Raw genomic sequence first — 23,055 nt, forward strand, 5'->3', positions numbered from 1 at the left:
CGAAGCAAGAATCTTCTTCCAGATGTCCCAGATGTCCCTAGGCTTTGCGACATCTTCTACTGTCTTCCCAGGACACAAATAGGGACCTGAATAAAAGTGGAATAGCTGGAACATGAACAGGTGCCAAATGGGATCTCCTGGAGTGCAACACGAGGATTTATCCTCTAGGCAATCACGCCTGGGCACAAAACGGAATATAAATATATAATATATATATTATATATATATATTTCATTATCAAGATTATCCTGAACTGGAAGATGACTAATATTCAGGAAACTTGAGTTTTCAGTTTTTTGGCCTGCAATGCCAGATTGTAATTTGCAATATTTTCTACCTTGTCTTTCTCCAAATCTGGTTATGGGAGACCATTTAAAACAAATCTACCCAACAATCTGAGTGTTGATAAACATTTTTTCCTATTCCTGATTGTTCCTTGACATTATTTACACATGCCCCTTCAAAAGCTGTTTGTCAATCAAAAGTGACTTTATGTTAATCAGATCCAATAGTCTTCCCTCAAGGTTCATATCCTCAAGCCTTTCTGAAGCATTTGATTATGCTTTCAAAATTCCTTGTTGACATTCTTTGATGCCTTTCAAAACACTGTAATTTTTTTTTCTCAAGATCTTATCTTGATCTCTGTTTTTCGCTGTGTATTTACTTACCCTCTAATGTTAAGGAGTATTTGCACAGGTGTGGAGCCCCAATAAATGCAGATGACCAATCTTCATCTTTTTTTTTTTAATATTTATGTATTTTATTACAAAGTCAGATATACAGAGAGGAGGAGAGACAGAGAGAAAGATCTGCCATCTGATGATTCACTCCCCAAGTGGCTGCAATGGCTGGTGCTGTGCCGATCCGAAGCCGGGGACCTGGAACTTCTTCCTGGTCTCTCACACTGGTGCAGGGTCCCAAGGCTTTGGGCCGTCCTCGACTGCTTTCCCAGGCCACAAGCCAGAAGCAGGATGGGAAATGGAGCTGCCGGGATTAGAACCGGCGCCCATATGGGATCCCAGCATGTTCCAGGTGAGAACTTTAGCTGCTGGGCCATGCTGCTGGGCCCCCAATCTTCATCTTTTCTTCTGGGCAACAAAATGTCTCTCATCACCCATTTCCAGAGAAAATGCTAGCAACTAATATTCAAAATTCCCAACAATTAAGTTGAATGATTTTCTGAGAATGTATTCCTATTTACCTCGTTCCATATATTGACTTTTGTAAGTGCATTTCAAACTATATTTCAGTTCCAGTTCAAATGCAGATAGCTCAAAATCTATTCTGTATCAACAAATTGACTAACATTTTAACTTCTCCTGTTTGTTCCATCTTACTCCACTTATCCTATACTTGTATTCCCTCACCACAATTGCACTGTATTATGTTTACTTCGCATTTTCAGTGCTTTAGCCATTCTGCATATTGTCATTGAGTCATATTAGGACTATCAACCACTGACTAATCACTTCCTGTTTCAGAGAATAACTTAAATGTTTTCTCTCCCAAATATTGCTTTTGAGTTATATTTTTTTTAAAGCCTTGTCTCATTCCTCACATTGCACTCAATTACTGCTGATGTAAAACTTTATCTCATTTAGGATATCATTTTCAGTCTGTGTATAAGCAGCTATGGAAAGAATGTCAGAACAGGGTAGAATGAATGAGCCCGAATCCTGGCCTCTGGACCCCTGACTTCATGTATATTGTATATATGCACCATATTTATACACCTTAGCTGTTCCTTATTCGCGTTCATGGAAACTTTCAGAAAGTACCGGGTAACAATCACTCCTCTAGATACAGTGAACATAATAATGTTGTTCACATGGAGCTTGTCTTCTAATATGACAGCAGCTACTAAATGTGAAAATAAAGTCCCAAAGTGCTACGCAGTAAGAAGATAGGTGAACAGCATAAGCTATTCTATGCTGAGTCAGTAGAATCTGCTTGTGCTACCACTACTTTAAACAACCATGTCTGTGCTGCAAGGACAAAATAGTATGGGGTCAATGAATAAGCAGAAGGCAAACTTGAAACAATGTATTGAAAAAAGGGAACAATAAAAGACCTGAGAGACCAGGTGGGCTTCTCTAAAAATGATTTAGAGATTGATTTGCATTCAGACTGAGTTTTTATGGACATAAATGTGGGCCCCTGTCCATTGTGTCCATCTGCACCCTCTCCGGAATACTGCTCAACAAAAGACTTTCTTCCCAGAGCTTCTCAATAGCTTCTTTGGTAAAGGGCAGATGAGATTCCCCAGAGCTGCCTCCAGGGAGGAAATTGCAACCCATCTAACAGGATTATAGCACAAGATCGATTACTTTAGCAATCAGATTCCCTTAAACTAACTCCCCTCAGGGAATGCTAGTCTCCAAGGCCTTTATCTAACAGAGAAGATAATAACTCCTTCAGTGCAGTTATGGAAATCTTTTTCAGGACTTTCTATCAGTGCCTACTCTTTTGATAAACCATAAATAAGGAAACCTTGGGCTAAGTAAGATGAATCAGAGGCAGCACATGTTTTCTCATTCCATTTCACTTACAATTAACTTCTAAAAAGCTGATTTTCTTTACCCCTTCTTACATAGCCTAATAGCTACCTTTCTGCTTTAAATCTTGCCTTTAACTGAAAGTGAGTAAGAAGTCATAGTGGAACAATCAGAGGAAGGATATACTAGGCATGTGTTTTATATAATATAAAGAAACTAAAATGAGAAGCTTGAATGTGTTCAAGGGCAAATGAACATGATGGATGTGAGGCAGAAAGAGAGACTGGCAAAAATATGACATTGTCAAATTATTTAGTCACCTATATATTAAATTCCCTCGAGTCAAAGCCTGCATACTGATGTTTACAGACATTTTAGTCATAATTTACAAAATTTGGTATTCTGCAGATGGAATATATTGACTTTGTCACATCCAGATAATGGAATACCATTTAGGTATTATTAAAAAGGATTAAAAAGAAAAGGTCACAAACATTTTTGGAGAAAACTTAAACACTTATAATAACTAATTAATAAAAGGCAAAATGAAAAGTTCACATAGAATACAATTTTATTTATTTATTTATTTTGACATTTTGGAAGGGATTTCCATCCATTTTATTTAAGTCCAAATTCTTTTCAGTTAAGCTGTACTAAGTAAAGCTTTTAATATTTCTGTATTCTAAAAGGAATAGGAGAACAAATCAATACTTTAAACCTATGCAGTAACATTTTTCTGCCTCTATTTTTTTTTAAGATTTATTTTTATTTTATTGCAAAGTAAGATGTACAGAGAGGAGGACAGGCAGAGAAGATTTTCTGTCCGATGATTCACTCCCCAAGTGGCCGCAACGGCCGGTGCTGCACTGATCTGAAGCCAGAAGCAGGAGCTTCCTTTGGGTCTCCCACATGGATGCAGGGTCCCAAAGCTTTGGACCGTCCTCAACTGCTTTCCCAGGCCCTAAGCAGGGAGCGGGATGAGAAGTAGGGCCATCAGGATTAGAACCTGTACCCATATGGCATTCTGGCGCGTTCAAGGAGAGAAATTCAGCTGCTAGGCCACTGCGCGGAGCCAGTAATCACTAACAACACTATTTCTCCTGCTCTGATATGACGAGACAGCATTAGTTCCTGTGACTAGTTATAAAAATGCTATTATATATTGTATATGCGTATATGTGCATTATTTTACTTAGAAAGTTGAACAGTGAACCACAGAATATATAAGTCAAAGACTTCAACATTTACCTGTCTACTATGCTTGCATATTAACATTTTAAAGTGTTTGGTTCCAGATGATTTTCATAAAGTATATAGTTTCAAAAGACATTAGTTCTTACCATACAGACACAGACATATATGTATGTATATGATATCTATACATGGTATCTATTACATCTATATCAATATAAGTAAATCATATATACCATCTAACATTATGTATTTATAAACTGTTATATTTTTTCCTATAGCAATGCCATTTCAATCATGTTCCATTCTAGCACATAAATCACAGCTTTATTAATATTTTACAAACACTAATTGATATTCTTATAAGTCAGTTTCTCTTACTGCTTAAATAAAAATTGCAATTTTTTTTTTTCAAATAATGAGTAGTATTTTGGACATCTTTTCATGTCGATTTAAACTCTGAGATGGGACACCAAAACTTACAAATACTATTAAATCGTACACCAAATCTATTCTAAATTACACTTCCAATAACATAAGAGGCTACACATTCCTCCCCAGTGTTTGCATTATTACATATTATTAGTTTAAGGATGTTTTTTTTGCTACACTACTCAAAATGAAATTGAGACAAATTCTATATTGCAGTAACTTGGTTCCAGATTGTATTTTGATTTCAGATTGCCAGTAATGCACATGGAAATCTGCAAATAATTGCTTAAGTATTTGGGTCTTTGTGAACCTACCTGGGGACTAGGGACAAGTTCTGACCACTTGGGCTCATCATGGCCGAGCGCTGGCTGTCACAAACACTGGGAGAATGAGCTAGTTGATGGAAAAAGCACTGCATCGCCTTGGTGTCACTGTGTCTTTGCTTTTCAAGTTAATAACATAAATAAATATCTGTGGCACAAGTGGAAATAATTTTGAATTTACTTAAGATTTGCATTTTGTTTTGACACAGATTGAGTCTGTGTTTCTTTAGACTTGTAACGCATATGTTTCTGGAATTGCTTGTTCATACCCTTCAACCGCTTATAGTTCATTTTACCTTTTACTTGGAACATGTATTGCTTTATCATTTGATATTGTATTGTTGCAAGCATTCTCTGCAATAGCTGACAAAATTTAGATTTTGTTCACAATGTCTTCCAATAGATGAGCATTTTCACTCTTAAGAATTGATGAAATTTTTGAAAATAATAATTTTAATTAAAAGAGTCACAGAGAGAGAGAGACTTCCATTGGCTACCTCACTCTCCAAATGACCACAACAGACAAAGCAGGGTCAGTCCAAGTTTAGCAGCCAGAAGTTTGCTCTTTGTCACCCATGTGACTGGGTGCGGGGCCCAAAGAAATCTTCTGCTTTCCCGTGCCAGTAACAGGCAGCTGGATGGGAAGCAGAACAGCTGGACTCGAATATATGTCCGTATGGCATGATGGCATCCTAGGCAGAAAATTAGCTTGATGCACGCTGACAATGGCCCATAATTGATGACTTTACAACACATTTCTAAGTGTGTAGTGAGTTATTTTCATTTTTAAATTGTTATCCTAGTTAAAGATTTTAGTTGTGTATTTACTAACATTAATCTCCCTTGACCTCCTGAGCTGTTGATGGTAGTTAACGTTGATTCAATGCCTCATATGTGCCAGGCACAATTCTACAGAAATTGCTTGATATTGCTATAGTGTACATTCCTTTAGTCAAGCCAGGGAAAACGAAATACTTATGGCATATGTTGGTAGAAAAGCTTGCTGATTTGATATGAGGACACATCTATAACCACTATACTTATTGGCAATATATTTGTCATCATTTTCTGTTTAATTATCAGTTCTGGAATTTGGCAGAAATTTATGTGATGCTAATCAGTCTGTAATTTGTGAAAACCATCTACATCTCATTTATCTGCCAATTTTGGAAAACATTGCTTAATAATGAAGATTCATGCATATTTGTGACAATGATCTTTGAAACTATTTTCTTAAAATCTGAACATATTTTAATTTTATCACATTTTAGTTAAAATAGTTCATATAAATTGATAGAGATATTTAAAACAATATATATAAGATTTATATTTTAAAATTTAAAATATATTTATGTTTCTGAGGGTAGATTTCAAATGCTATTGGATAATACTAAATTTCATTAGGTATATTTTGTGAAATGTTTTTGAATATAGTTAGAAATAAAAAATTTTCATGCAATGCCCTTCACAAGGGGTGTTTCATTTATTTCAAAATAAAACCATATAATAAAATATAAAATACAATGATTAATACAATTTTGTTGAGAAAATTAATTCTAGGTAAATTGAGTTTTCTTCCTTTATGTCTCTTTCTGATTGAAAATACATTGTAATATAATTTTGGTATAGGATTTCTTAGTGATACTTTCAGTTTGATTATATTGAATTTGTTGGAGTGAAGAAGGAACAGGCATTTTAAACTGCAATCAATAATGTCTCTGGATTGCATACATAATGTTTTTCTCTATTTTTCTAGGAAAGATGGGTCCAAAGAACCAATAGTAGAGATGAGAACAGAAGATGAAAGAATTACTAATCATGAAGATGGGAGTCCAGTAAATGAACCTAATGAAACCACACCACTTACAGAACCTGAGTATGTACTTTTATGTACTCATTTTAAGAAGTATTTGTACACTAAGTATTTATTCATTGCTTTAATTATACATTTAAAATACATGATAATAATCACGCTTTTTCCCACAAAAAGTTGTACCTCCCAAAAATCCATCAAAAACTTTGTGTCAATATTAAATTAACTCTACTCTTAAATCACCTATTTATTATTTTATGGGAAAAGACCAGATAGAAGAGCTGAATATTTCAACACTAACCCTACTCTTTATGGAAATGAAACTTTCAAAATGAAGTTTATTTTCATTGAAAAAATGGAGATTTATTAATAATTCAATCATCACATTTAATAAATTTAGTCATCACTTTTGCTCTTCAAGTGTGGTGAGAGAATTTTGTAGTAACTCCACAAGTCCCATGTGGAGCTCTATGTCAAATTGTCATGCCATCTTTCCTATTGAATGAAACAAATGCAACCTGGCAAAGGGAGTGCTTTGATTAACAAGTAAGATAAAGTTATACATGGGGGTTGTGTTTTCAAATATGCCCAGCACGCCTGATTCTAAACTAGTGGCCTCCATAACCCATGTCAGAACTGGCATATAGTAACCTTGCTTTCACAAAAAATATGAGGTTAAAGGCATAGAGGAGAACTGAAATGCTATTTTTATGTTAATGCTCTCAAGTTGCAGAACAAACAAAAAGCATATTTTGTTAAGGTAGAGAAATTTGCCTCTGAAAAACCTGTATTTGACATATGATTATAAGCTACACTAAAAACTAGAAATAAGGATGTATTGGTGTTGTTTTAAGAATTGCGAAGATTTCTTAGTATTTATAATGATGATTAGTAGGTCTTCATTGGTAACGCTTGAAAACATTGCTGAAAAATGTTCAAAAGTGATATAAAATCAACAAGAAACATGGTGAAGATAGACCAAAGAAAACAGATATTAGTAATATACAAAAAATGGGAAAACACTGAAATATATTGATGAATGATGTGGAAAATATTTATGTATATCAGGGTACAAAAATATTTCTGATGCACCTAGCTTTTTGATTTTATCAATAAGAACCTCTCTCTGATATATATGTATATCTTATTGATATACATGTATATATACACACATATACATATATATATAGACATAAGATTTGCTAGGACAAAAAGCAATTTTCTAGATATCTTCACCAAATGGAAATGATACTTTAAATAAAAATATGGTTTTTGATATTTTCTTTGTAAAACAACTCTGTTATTCACATCCAGTTATCAAGTCCAAGGTATTTTTGTATTTTGTCTAAATTTTACTGTCGATGGTGATAATTGCTTTATTAATTTTTACATTATTTTTCTGTAAACATGGCATTAATTTAACACATTTTATTATCCCATAATTATTTTATATTTACCTACAATAATTAACATATTAATCTTTCTCTAAAATGACTTCTTAAATGAGGCTTATTATTTATTTTCCTACAGAAAATTGCCTTTAAAAGAAGAAAATGGAAAAGAAGTTCTAAATCCAGAAACTATAGAAATTAAAGTTTCAAATGATATCATCCAATCAAAAGAAGATGACAGCAAAGCGTAATAACAACTTTACTAGCTGTTTGAGAACATTTGGATTGATGTGACAGTATGACCAAAACTATTCCACTGACCTTAATTTCTTGGGAAACTTCTAGCTTGGAATAGCCTGTACACATAAACGTATCATCAAAATCCTCCTACCATGGTTCATTTGCTTTGTTGTTGTGGTTGTTTCTTTTGTTAAGAGTTTCAACTTAGAGACTTAACTGGCACCACTTTTGGGTATCAATTTGATTGTGCTGCAACTTAGAAAATTTCTAAAGTGCTCTATAACTGTATCATATATTGAGTACGAATATTTGTCAAAGTCTCTGACAAGTAGAGGTTTAACGGAAAACAGTGCAAAACAAAAGCTTTGTGGGCAAAATGTTTACAAAAGCCCTGCATGCTTATGAATCCCATCTTGAACACATAGATTATTAATGGCCTTCAGGTTAGGGCAAAGGCACTTATTGAAGGTTGTACTTCTTATCCAGGGTATTTCAAGGAACCTGTGCTTGAAGGAGCATTATATTTAGCAGAGATTAAAAACAATCAAGAGAAACTATTGAGAACTTTTCTAGTTATGATAACCATGCATTTCAACATGTCTTTTTGATAGACTGAAGTGCCAGATCAAAGTCATCACCTACATGAATGATTTGTAGTATGTAAAATCAGTATGTAAAGATTCCCTAAATATCTGTTTGTATTGGCCATATTCACAAAATAAATGAATTGCAAGTGAGATGCTACAGAGTTCTGCCCTCAGCTTCAAATAAAGTAAATTAAGGTGGGAAACAATATAAATATTATTTCACTATATTTATGAATATGTGACTGTTCTATTTTAAAGTAATTTGTCAAAAAACAAATCCTTCATGTTCAAATAACATTTACCACATCCTCAGACATGTTTTTTGGGTCATAATTTTTATAATTATTTGCAAACAAATTTGCCCAATGTCACAGTTCCATAATTAAATGTGTTGGGATAGTTTAAATTCAAACATAATTGGTGAAAGTTGAGGTAAAATTAGTTGATCCTTAAATGTGCCATAAAATTTTCAATGGTAGATCATTGAGTTATCACTTTATATTTTTATTCTGGATGCTGTAGCTAGAATCACTGTAAGACTTTGATAAATATCTTTGAAGAAATTCCTTAATTATTCAACAGACTTTCTAATATCACTTGATAGGGCCTATTGGATAATAAAATATTTATTAACTTCCAAGCTATGCAAGCTCCCAGAGCAAGAGGTTGAAATACAATTTAACTTTTATTAAGGTAAAATGTGTGTTTATGATTATAAGCATACATAGCACTTGGGAGCATATTGTTTCTTAGAGGATCAAAGGTTTCTTTAGGTCTCATCACATTCATATCCTTTGTTGTTTTGGGTGGTATCACAGCTCAAATATTGACCGGCTGGGGAATATATTACAACAGAGCATTGCACGAGATCCAACAGGGCAGAGGAATCTGATTTGATAGTTAGTGTCTCTTTAAATACAATTTGATGAACATTAAATTGTAATGATAAAAATACTCATGGATGTCTTTACTTACAGAGTGCTTTAAATATCAATCAAGGAGTTACAACTAGAAAGTTTTATACTTTCCATATCTTTTCTAGTTGCCAGGGAGATAGAATATGTCCACCTGTATGTTCAGGCGATCAAATTTCCATAGTGTGGTTGCCAAACACTGTAGGGTGGTGAATCAGAAGTCCGTTTTAGCTTTTCTGGCATGTTCTGAATAAAAAGAACAGATATCTTGTGCCCATGTAGGCATTTAAATTGTGTCTAAAGTAAACAAACAAACCAGTTTGACCTTAACTTGATTATTCAAATGGTTTTAAAGATTTGACTTGCTCATTCGTTTATACTTGTCTGGCCATTTGTTTGGCTTTATTTTAATATGTTATATTATGTTTGGTAGGTTTGGTGCCAAATACTTGAATTCGTTTGTGCAAAGTTATTGATATTAGTAAAGTGTCTTTGAAGCAATAGCCATGAACATTGTTATTATTATTTTCTGATAGGGCCATTGGTTTTACACTAATGAAAGAGTTAGGGTGATTGAGAAACTGATTTAGCATGTTTACTATTGTTGTATTTGTGTTATAGTCCAGGAACAGAAATATCATAATAAAGAGCAAACTATTCTTTGTTTTCCCAATTTGAAAGTTTTGTTCCTCTCATTTCTTCGTACTACCCTTGTAAAGAGATTGACTTCAATTCTTTGATACATATGATTCTTGCCACTCATATGGAAGAATGATACGAAATTCATAGACAATCTGGAAATTAATTGTGGACAGACTGTTTCAAGTGCATTGTTTCAGTTGTCTGAACATTCTTTATCTATGATTCTGGAAATCCATGCCATGCACAAGAAAGACATTAAGTGGTAAACTTGTTATTAGCAGTTTCAGTGGAATGCTCCAAAATACTATATGTAATAGCTTTCAAATTATACGTGGCTTGTAGTAAACTGAGAAATATGAAAAGGAATGAAATATTCTGTGTCTGGTTCTTCATTCTGACTCTAGAACAAACACATCCATAAAATTTTATGAATGCTATCTTAACGGAATAAGAATTCACACTGGATGCAAAATCATAACTGAATGTAAATAGTATTGAGATAACCTGAATACATTTTAAAGATGCCCAAATCAATTAAAGCATAGATATATATCTTGATACATTATATGCAAACAGATAATGACAATCTAATACCATTATCAACAGCCTGCAATAGGACATGAAAATCTGAATTTTTCACACACATTTTGTTAGAAAATTGGCATGAATCAATGTGTCCACAAGATAATGACTTTTAAGGGAAGTTAATTAATAATCCTAATTTCTACATATTTATTTATTATTTTGGGGATATGACATATCACCAATCTCATAGCACTAGCATCTAACATTAAACCAATGTTTCTTATGTCTTGCTTATTTTTAATATTAATGCATATAAGATTAGTTTACAAAGGCTATTTTTCCAGTAATCTTCACACGAATCTAAGCCTTTGAATTAAACATTTATGTAAATAGAATTATTTTTTGAAATATTTATTTGAGTGACAACAGGTAATCATAACTCTGTAACCATAACTTTAGTTTATGATTTTTTAAAATAATTAAAATGTATTTGTGCCTTTCAATTAGCATGTCACTGCTTTACTAAAGAAAGGAAAACTACAACTGACAGACTTCCTGGCGTTTTTTTCATTCCTGTGACACTCACTTGATGCTTCCCATGTCTCATATGCATTGCATATATAAGCTCAATTCACATTACTTTAACATGACTATAAAATATAAGAAATTACACTGTGCACTTTTTCACTCATATGACAAAAATATCTTTATACACAAGTCATTCCATGATTTGTTCTGTATTGTTCTTTTGTACAATAAACACCAATGTTAATCGATAAATTTCAGATAATATTGGAATACAAAGACAACAACTTAAAGATAAGGCCAGTCACTATGGCATTACTTTGGTCTTCTTTACTCCTATCTATTATTTGATTTGGAACCCTAAGTCATTTTTAAAATTTGTGTTGATGAATTATCTCTGATTAATATGCTTACATTGAAGTGATAGTAGCATTATTCTTTATATTTCTTAAATTGAAATATGGAAATATCATAAGTATTTATTACACTTTTAACTGTTCTTTTTCACGGAATATCATGTAAATGTTCACCCTGACTCCCTTACAGAGCTCTTTCTTACGGTCATTTCCAGAGTGCTTTTTAAAGAAACTCTATGAATGTGCAAAAATATTTTTGAAAGAGATTATTAAGCTTCTTTATCTTCAAAGAGAGAAGATTTGCAACTTCTTATTAACCCCTTAAGCACCTCACATAGTCTCTACAATGAAGTTGCATATGGATGTTACTGATGTATGCTAAAATTAAACTCACGAAGGTCACAGAAATGAAATATTTCAATCCTAAAATGGAATCTTTCAAGAGAGCATTCTACTCATGGATTTAATGATGCTCTGAATGAGACAATTATATGTGTAAATGAGAATGCTATAAAAAGGCTTAAACATCAGAGTTGTTGAACACATGTAATTTTCTTCCAGGATCCACACTTCCTTCTTTAAAACTCATGTAGATGCAGCTATTTACGTTATACAAGAATACTAAGATTCTATTTCCCTTTAAATAGAAGACTAAGACTTTTATATTATATATAATGGCAAATATTTATTTGATAAAACACTGAATATTCTTAGAACTATAGTGAATTATTCAGCATAGGATTTCACGAAAAATGAATCTATTAGACTCACCACTTTAATTTCAGCATTTTTACAGTTTTCAAAATTTTTGCTGCACACTGTTCATCATTATTATAAACAATACTTACATATATTAAAGTATTACATCTCTTTTTCCCTGAAATTAAAAATGTAATTGGCATCACAAAATGCCAAGAAAATGTTAGCATCAGATTTTCGACTTTTATGGAAAACAGCAACAAAGCAATCTTGGAGCATTTCAAATTGGCATCAGATGTGGGAGTGTAGAGGAACAAAGAAGTCAAAAGATCCAGAAAGGCAAAGTAAACTCCCACATTTGGAATAGGTTTAAAGGAATTGACTGTGAGCAGTGTTAAAACAGGGAGTAGGGAGATGGCTGAAATGACAATTAATGTCAATTAAAAACCAATCAAAGTGGCAAACCTCACAAAATTCAGAGGAGGGAGTAAACAACGATTGAATCTGTCATTCAGTTTTGCAAAATGATTTTTTTTAAAGAAAGCATGGATACTGTGAAATAAGTGATATAGTTACAGACAAACCTATTTGTTCCAACATTAAAGAAATGTTCATGGTCCAAAGTTTGCCTCTAACCCTGCTCAAAATCTATGAACTTATTGGAAATGAAGTTTTAAAATATTTTTATTTTGTTTTTGGTATATGAATTCTATGCTGTGTTCAGAATATGACAAAAGCATACTGTCTTTTATTTTCCTTAACTTATATATATCTATATATATCATTCAAATTCTATATTCCTAAGTTAGTTACTACAAAAATTTCTTATTGTTTCAATATAGTATGTCCCTATGAAATGCTGTATATATATGTCTAAAATGTAAAAATTATACTGCAAATGTTGAAGTTTTGTATTTATGAGAGACATTGAAAGTATGGCTTACAGTATATCAAAATTGTCACTCTTCACCATTTGTATATTAATAGTAAAGATACTTTTACTTTAATAAAGTGTTGCATTTTATGTTTGACTAATATCTCTGCAATGAATGAGCTTATGATTTCAGAAACATTTTCAGTTTCTAGGAAATTTCTGATCATATCTTGAGGTTCTCAAGAAAATATTTTGACATTTTGGTTTATCCTCACAGTCTTTTCAATTTCATTCTCGACTCAACTCTGCAAATATAATGGTGCTGGGTGGTTCAAACATTAGATTGCCAAATGTGGACACCAGAACAGCATGAAACGTCAGCTAGATAGACCTGTGTTCACCACTAGATCTCTTCAATCCAAGAATCCCAAAGAAGGCCTTTCAATTGTGCTTTAGTAAGACTTGTGGAGATTATACAGCAAACTGAAATTTCTGATGCACTGGGTTGGAGACATCATTAATTTTCACTCACCAAATATAAACTGATCCACTTATAAATGTCAAGAATCCTCCAAAATATAAAAAGATATGCAACATTATATATATATATATTTCCCAAACTTCACATGCATGTATGTATATATATACATATATACATATGTGTAGATACATGTATACTGTACAAAATCCAGATAATTTTGCAATCATGGGACCAACACAAATACCAATAAAAAACATTGATTAAAAAAAATGACAACTTTTACATAGTTGATTAGCGCACAAAGGGTCAAGTGCTACAAGAAAGTGGATAAGACTATTGTTTCCACATGATTGTTATTATTATTTTTCTTTTCTGTATCTGGGATAAAGGGGGAAATAAGGGCAGAAGCCCCACCCAGCCTCCCACCCATCCCAGGTCCCCGATGTGGGGCATGATCCAAGGATCTTGCTCAAGAGGTTTTGATAATTCAACATTTTTGAATTGCTGCCAATCTCGCCATTCCATGGATGATGAAATCACTGCAGAACCCACTGGTGACATATTGCACCTTAGAGTCTCCATTTGCCCAAATTTTCACTGCCAACACATGGCCGGGGTAGCTAAATGATTTGTTCTGTCCTCTGTCCTGTGTTGCGGTACCACCTGGTACCATAAAAAAACATTGATTTCTGAAAAAGTTATAATAGTAGTAATGATATGTTTAGCACATCTTGATTAGCAAGATGACACTTTATTACAGAGATATTTTTAAATGATTCTTTTTTGTTTTGTTTTTAAAATGCATTTATTTTTATTGCGAAGTTTGATATACAGAGAGGAGGAGAGACAAAGATCTTCCATTTGCTGATTCACTTTCCAAGCAGGCTCACTGGCCAGAGCTGAGCTGAGCTGAAGCCAGGAGCCTGGAGCCTCTTCTGGGTCTCCCAAACAGGCACACAGTCCCAAAGCTTTGCGTCATCCTCAACTGCTTTCCCAGGCCAAAAGCAGGGAGCTGGATGGGAAGCAGGACTACCAGTATTGGAACTGTAGCCCATATGGGATCCTGGCGAACTCAAGACGAGGTCTTCAGCCACTAGGCTACCGCACTGGGCCCGGTTACTTTATTTGTATATGAAAGGTAATGAGAGAGAGAGAGAGACAGAGAAAGAGACCAATCCACTGGCCCACTACCCAAACATCTACAATTATTGAAACCAGGAGCCACGTAAGCCATCCTCTGCTACATTTCTAAGGCCTAAACAGGGATTTGGAGGGGAAATGAACTGGCATCCTTACCTGTTGCCTGCACTGCAGTGGAAAGCTTAGACTGAAATGCCTCCATACCAGTCCTCATGTCTCATTTTTTAGCTTCCTGTATTATACATGAATTATAAAAGGAGGGAAACTGATAATTCCTTACATGTATTTGTAAGACCTTTTTGTCTTTAGAACATATTGCAAAGAATGAGCAATGCTTAAGGTGAAAATGACTGTTATACTAAATGCCAACTTTCACAAAGAATTAATTTTCCTTTTTTTATGGATTGTTCTGCTTACTTGAAAGGCAAAGTTACAGAGAAGTAGTTGGAGTGAGCTACTTCGAGATTTTGCATCCACTGGTTCACTCCCCAACATCACTGCTAACATGAAGTCAGGCCAGGTTAAGGCCTTAAACTTTATAAATTCCAAAAACTCCATAAACAAAAATAATAAAATAACAAAATTTAAGAGAAAGAAAAAGGCAGCTGTGTATTAAATGCTTGTTTTCCACCTATTTTATAACTAAATGAGCAGCTACGATGAAAATGAAAAACAATCCATAAGAAAGAGATCGCATGTAAGTTGCCAGCATAATTTAGAGAATGATCTTACCAGGTCTTTAGATGTTTTAGAAATTTCTGTTTATTTAAATGAAGTTATTGTCAATATATATCATGTTTATCGTACTACCAAAAATGTGTGCATTTCTTCTGCATTGACACCATGGACAGTCTAAATATGTTTTCTGAATTAATTTACAGCAGGCTAGTTTAGAATATCCTCAAAATATAAGCAACGTTTTCTATTTTGTGTAAAGTGTTTTGTGCCTGTTCTTTTCCTTGCATACTTTCCTTGAAAACTTTATACTGGAGTGCGTATTATAACTTTACAGGCTAACTTAACACATCTTCAAAGGGAATATTTACATAGTCTTTATTTTTTAATAAGCAAGAGGCCATTATAGTACAAAAATACCAGCTTTATCAGTCAGGGTTTTCTCTCACTACTAGGCTACACAAGTTAAATAATTATAGTATTTATCCTTATTTCTATTAAGGAACAGAAAGCTGCATTGTTACCTGTTTTATATCAACATAATTCCACCCCCAACTTTTTACATTTCCCATTTTCTTTAGCTTTAGTATTTCAGTTATGATCGACATATAAAAGAAGCTTTGGAAGATTGACATATATAGAAGTAGGAATAATTATCAAAAGTGGTTGAAACAATTTTATTCAGTGTCATCTAGATATTAATCAATTGAAAATAATTTTGGAAGGGGCAATTTAAAATGAACAATTTGTTAAGGAGGTTATAATTTTCTTGTAACTTAGAGTTAATGGCTTTAAAGAGAAAAATTACATCTTATTTGTAAGCAAACATTCAGAACTGATGTCCGAGGCGATCCAACGAGCTTGTTCTACTGCATGGGCTCTGTAAGCATTTCCCACTCTTTCTTGGGGTTCCTTGGTGTGCTGTTATATCCTGACCAGCTATTTGAAATAACACACAGGTTTCCCTTTTAGGAGTGCCCTAGTTATTTCTTCACATCTTCTCTTTCATTGAAGTTGCATTCACTGAGTGCCTGAATTACGACTGCTATAAACTAAAAGTGGTCTTTGTGTATTCCTGCCCTTTGAAATGAATCTTCTGTCCTGCCGTAGTCATATGTTGTAACCCCAACAATCCAGGAAGTACTTCTAGTAAGTGGAAATTTGGAAGTTAAGTAAATCCCTAAACAAGAATTCTCACAAAAAAAAAAAAAAAGATTTTTAGCTGCCTTTTTAAAAAGTCCAAAAGAAAACTCTACAAGTCTATAGCTCTACAATGCTCAGGGGCAGCAAGAAACCACCATCTAGTAACAAAAACAAAAATCTGCAATAAGCACTGAGTTCCAGCACTTTGGTCTTCCAATTGCTGGCCTCCTCCAGAGCCGCAGACATTGATACTGGCTCTATATTCTGAGAAGTTTGAGATTATGTTCTCTGTTACCCCTCCATTAGAAGGCTGAAACATTACCATGCACTAAGGCCATATTCCAGGTATTCATAAAAAGAAAGTCTGAAGTTGGCTTTGTTACACTACTGGAATTTCAAGTTCTACTAATATACAGAGTGCATAAATTGTGCTATTAAGTAATAAAAGTTATTTTAAGCACTTAATGTATTAAAATAACCATCACATACTTCAGTATACAATATGATAACATCCAGTTTGCTTTGACAATTTAAATTGAAATGAAATGAAACACTTAAAAATCTAGTTATTAGCCAGGTTATTCACATTAGTAAGATATAGCTAGTGACTACTATGATAGCACAAATAATTTATAGTATAAATCACACATTCTGGAATGAGATGATATAACCCACAAAGGAAAGATTCTCTCTGTATTTTCTAGGTATTGTCATAACTATAATTCCATTGGCATGATGAAAGAGCTTCAGAAACGACCTAGAGTCTTTTGAGATGCACTGAACTATTACTATAAATAAATTAAAAAAAATCCCTGCCAAATCATACCCATACCTTGTGAGGCCAAACTGAGGGCTAAGCACCAAGGTCCATGTCGGCCATGCGAAAAACCTATGATGAGTTCCCAGTGCTGGGTTAAGACTTGGACAGTTCTACTTCTAGGAGTCATTGGGTAAACGAGTCATCCGGAAGCATCTCTCTTTTTCTTTCTGTCTTGATGTGTGTATGTCTTCACTATCAAAAAAATGAAGATACAGAAGTCATGTTTTTTTTTCACAGAAGTGATTTTTGATTTCTGTTAATATGTATTTTTGTGCATGTAAATATATATCTTCATTTGGATATTTCTATTTATAGCATTTGTGATGAAAAGTGCTAGAATTTATAGCCTCTAAATGACCCTAAGCTATTTTATTGATTTAATTCATATTTATTATTATTTGCATTCACACACTAAAAAAGCAATAATTTTTACTTTTCCGTACTTTAATATTCATAATTATACAATCTCATTTTATATTGATTTAACAAGTATAAGGGGAGATAACATTTTAATTGAAATAAGACTTAAATGATACGTTTTTAAGTTATTAGTCCTCAACCTATGCATATAACATTTTCTCACAAAAATCGATGGGATGGGTAGATTAGGCGCTACAGTAACTAGGTCGCATTCTATATTGGTACACCTAGGTTCCAGTCACAGCGCCACTCTCAATTCTAGGTTTCTGCTATTGTGTACCCTGGAAGACAGCAATGTGGTTACTCAATGGCTGGACCCCTGGATCTACAAATGAATCCTGGATGGAGACAGAGACCTCTGGCTTCACCATGACCCAAACGCTGCAGGTGGAATCATTTGGCAAAGTGAATAGAAAATTCTCTACAGGTATCATGTGGGGGAGTTTCCATTCTTAACCCTCCAGCCTTGGCCTGTCAAGGGCAGCAGACAACGTAGATATTCTGTGATATCTCAGCAGAATATCGCATCACCAATACTTCTTAAAATTGCCAATATGGATTAGGAAAACTACAGATGAAGTTTTACTTGCTTTCTTCTTTCTTTTTTTTTTTTTTTTAAATCCTCTACAGAAAATATTGCCACTAAGTACACGCACAGCTCTGGCCAGATGGACCTGCTAGTATTATGTGTTAGGATGTGTTTGGTCTACAACATGATGAAAGAATTTTTCTTTTTTTTTTTTACTTTTCCTCTGAAAACCGTGATCCCGTGATAGTTCAGTAGCTTTGTTCTACTCTCATCCTTCTTACAGGAATTCTTTGAGTTTGCAAACACCTCTATTCCTTAAGAGAAATACCATCCATTCATTCAAACGACAAAGAGAGGGACAGCGCCGAGGAGACAGAGAGATAGAGAGAATGGAAAAGCCTGTTTCCACCTTTGTTCCCATTTTCTCGTTCACAGTGAAAACACCTGAACGCATATAGTGACCTGGCTGGATCACCTCAAAGCTGATCTCAATGGAGGTTTCCTCATGGTTGTTAACAGACCAATTACCAAAGATATCATTCAGTGCCTCCAAGGCTATATATTAGCAAGGAGCTGGGATTTCTTTATTTGTAGTAGAATATTTATCTAGATTCACAAATTCTGTAAAATGCTTTCATTTATATTAACTATTCACTAATTAGATGTCTGTTTTCTAGGTTCAATATATTTTAAGGAATAACTTGGGTGAATCACGGTAGAAAAGATGCATACATTATTTTGTGAGCCAATGCCAATTAAAATGAATGAATTTTTAAACTGTAAGAAAAACACATCTAATAGCAAGTGGAGAATAGAAAATAAAATTTACAACCTGAATAAAGCATTTTCAACCATAAAATTTTGCTAAGGATATATTAAAATAGGATGCTAAGGGAATCTATACACAAAAAAATACCAAATAAAATTTTCATTAAACTTGAGTATTTTTGACATTCAGAAGAGATAAGATTTTATTATCAGAGTTGATTACTTTTCTGAGAAAAATAGTAGAGTGAAAGAAAAACCTGAATAATGGAAAAGGCATAACACTACTCCCTCTCTGAGTGGAAAAAAAAAGTATTAAATGTCCATTTACATTCCTTTATTATACCAGATATCTAAACAATTGCCTGTGAGGTCAAATCATATCTCATACTTTTTTCTGCCCTTACTGCAACTAACACCAAACTATCAACAAACTACCCAATCAAAGGGTGATAAGGATGGGTAAGTAAACTCAAAGTGTAGAGACGTGCTTCTACAGTTGGCTGGTTGACAAATTCAAGGAACAAATGAAAACAGCTTAAAAATTTTGGTTGCATTTTTTTAAAATAGAAAACTTGAAGAGAATAATTTAAAACAGGGAAATCAAGTCAAAATTATTAAAAAAATAGTGGCAAAAAGTCATTTGTTTTTTGCTCCCTAATTTTAAGGTTTCCTTTCCCTTGCTTTCCAGTATATACATTTTGAAAATCAATATATTACTTACATCTTATCTATATAATGTAAAGATTAACTTTTTTTTTCTATCTCATGCCTTTCTTTAGGCATCAACTCGATGGAACTAAAACTTGGGACACTGAGAATCAGCCAATGAAAGAAAAGACTAAGATAACATGTGGAAGTAAAGAAAAAATATACATAAAGTTTTGATTTGAGTATTATTTTTATTGGAAAGTCAGATGTTCAAAGAGGAGGAAAGAAGGAGAGAAAGATCTTCTGTCTACTGTTTCACTCCTCAAGTAGCTGCAGTGGTAGGGGCTGAGCTGATAGGAAGCTCTTCTGGGTCTCCCACGTGTCTGTAGGGTCGCAAGGCTTTGGGCTACCCTTGACTGTGTTCCCAGGTCACAAGCAAGGACAGGATAGGAAGCAGAGCCGCTAGGATTAGAACTGGCACCCATGTGGAATCCTGCTGCATGCAAGGCAAGAACTTCAGCTGCTAGGCTATTGCACAGGACAAAGTTCATTTTCTATATAAAATATTTTTAGACATTTTGAAAACGTGTTAGATGAATTTAAAGGCCTAATATATTTTAATTGTGATTTGTAAATTATTTGGAAACTATGAAAGAAATCATAGTCATTATATTCTGTAACAGTATAATGTAAAATTCATCAAGAAACATACTGGGGACCCAGCGCGGTGGCGCAAGTGGTTAAAGGTCCTCGCCTTGCACGCCCGGGATCCCATATGGGCGCCGGTTCTACCCCGGCAGCCCTGCTTCCCTTCCAGCTCCCTGCCTGTGGCCTGGGAAAGTAGTCCAGGACAGCCCAAAGCTTTGGGAACCTGCACCCGCGTGGGAGACCCGGAAGAGGCTCCTGGCTTCGGATCGGCATAGCGTGGGCCATTGCGCTCACTTGGGGAGTGAATCATCGGACGGAAGATCTTCCTCTCTGTCTCTCCTCTCTGTATATCCGCCTTTCCAATGAAAAAATAATAGAAAAAGAAAAAAAAAAAAGAAACATACTGATACACTTTTTGTATTTATTCTCAAAACTGAAAGAATATGCATTAATTGAATATGGTAAGTGCATTTTGAATCAATTTATTCCTTAAAGTAAAGGGTATTGATGAAATTTAGCTGCTTTAAATGATATCTTCATAATAATAATAAAAACAACAGAAATGGAGGTATTTTGTTTTTAGAATAGGAAGGATCAATAAAATGTTAACACACCAGAACATTACTTTAAGGATCAATTTATTGACACTATAGATTTATAACTGTATATTTTATAATATTTTAAAATTGCACGACAGATATGTGAAGTAGAACAAATAGTTTTCATACACTTCCTATCCAGCTTCCCATATCATGACTGTCTCATATAGGAGGTTATACTTGTTAAATTAATATGTCACATCAGCTGCCATTAAACTCTTGCATTAGTATCTTAGTAAAATTAATGAAATGAAATTAATGAAACATACTAGCTACCCCTGCTTCTTACTCAGATTCTATCAAGACTCCTTACCCTCACACGTGTAGTTCTCAGCATTCTATGCTCACATTAAAATTTATTTATTTTAATCATTATTCCCACATATTAAGTAGATCATGTGACATGGGTCTTTGTGTGTCTGACTTACTTCACTTAACTTGACTTCCTGCACTTACACACATTTTGCCGGAATGTCAGATTTTCATTGCTTTTTTGTGACTGCGTGCTATTACACTGCATATCTTTGCACATTTTTTTTGGTTACTCTAATCTTTGGCATGTTGGTTGGTTAAGTAGTTAAATTTTTCTATATATTTATCTTTATTTGAAAGGTAGCTTCCAGAGAGAGAGAGAAGGAAAGACAAAGAAAGAGAGCCTTCATCAGATGATTATCTCCAGAAAGGCTGCGTTAGATGTAATTAGGCAAGGACAGTAGAGCTTCTTCTGGGTCTCCCATGCCAGCACATTGATTCAATCAGTTTGTCAGGTTTTGTTTTACTGTTTTCTCAGGTACATCAGCAGGGAGCTGGATCACTTACTAATGTGGTTATAGTTTTGAGTGAGTTGAGTGAGTTCCTTATAATTATGCATATTAATCCTTTCACAGATAAAAACTTCGAGTATTTTTCTCCCATTCTATGAGCTTATCTTCACATAAATCTCATTAACAGAATGAAGAAGAATCAAGTGATCATCTCAGTGATGCAGAGAAAACATTTGCTAAGCTTCATGTTTGCTTTATGGCACAAAATTTCAGTAAGCAAAATATAGTAGGGATATACTTAAACTGATAAATATGTATATTTTAAAAAACAGCCAACATCAAGTGAGAAAAAAAAATTAAAATTATTTCTCTTCAGCTCCAAGACAGTGATATTCCTTTCCACCACTCATAAGTTAGGTAGTTTGGGAAATATTAGCACTGGCAATTAGGGAGAAAAATAAAATGAAGAATTAGAAAGTTGGAAAGAAGGGATGCAACATATGTGTGCAGATAATTTGATTATGTACAAGGATAAACCAACACATGGCAACAATAAGCATTTTTAATCAATACACTAATTTGTTAATGTTACAGGAGAAAATGGGTCATTGGAAACCTACAATGATTTTGCTAAAAAATAAATGGAGAGATCACAGTATCCACAAAATATAAACATTTGTAAGTATAGTCAACCAGAGAAATGAAAGATCTGTACAATAAAAATTATAAAACATTGATGAAAGAAACAGTCAAAGACACACAAAAAGCATGGAGAGATTTTCTCTCTCATGGATTGGAAGACCCAATTTCCTCATTAGTCTCCATAATTTCAAAAACAATGTGAAGATTCAGTAGAATCCCTATTGAATTGCAGAATTAGAAAAAAAATCTAAAATTGCTAGAGAATCTAAATAGCCAAAGGAATCTTTCAAGTGAGACAGGATAACAGTAAGAAAAAAAAATCAAACTCCTGGCATATCTTACTTTAAAGTGTATTTCAAATATGCAATAATAAAAATAGCATATGACTAGCATAAATATTAACTCACTGTGAACACAAAAGGGTGCCCAGCAATTAATCTAATATAGCAGACTGAATTTTACCATAGGCACCAAAAACATATTGCTAAAATATAACAGTTTCACTAAGAAGTGCTGACAAAATAAGGCATATCTATACAGAGGAATGAAATTAGTTTTCTACTTCCAACCATAAACAAAAAATGTTTCCAAGGAGAATTGAAGAACTAAATGTAAGATCTGAAATGCTGAAACTGCTGGAAGAAAACCTAGGTGGGACATGTATTGAATTTAAATGTGTTGATATAGGCTATGATAATTTTGGATAACGTCCCAAAGTGTCAGCAACAAAAGCGAAACTAGATACACAGGACTGCATCAAATTCAGACACC

The 23,055-nt window shown here is 33.8% G+C and overlaps 1 protein-coding gene across 2 annotated transcripts in view; it reads left to right on the forward strand.

The window, feature by feature from the left end:
- NCAM2 (neural cell adhesion molecule 2) overlaps nt 1-8,166 on the forward strand; it is a 459,908-nt gene extending 451,742 nt beyond the window's left edge. Inside the window, exons 17-18 of one of the 2 annotated variants that reach the window (XM_040980862.1) lie at nt 6,198-6,317; nt 7,785-7,896. In XM_040980862.1, the coding sequence (XP_040836796.1) occupies nt 6,198-6,317; nt 7,785-7,896 (232 nt within the window). Of the gene's footprint in view, nt 1-6,197; nt 6,318-7,784 lie in introns of both variants that reach the window. The other variant, XM_040980863.1, reaches the window with a different exon arrangement.
- The last annotated feature ends 14,889 nt before the right edge of the window (nt 8,167-23,055 follow it).

Source organism: Ochotona curzoniae, unplaced genomic scaffold, assembly GCF_017591425.1.
Source record: "Ochotona curzoniae isolate NIBS_2020 unplaced genomic scaffold, NIBS_Ocur_1.0 contig_3498, whole genome shotgun sequence".
Lineage (NCBI taxonomy): Eukaryota > Metazoa > Chordata > Mammalia > Lagomorpha > Ochotonidae > Ochotona > Ochotona curzoniae.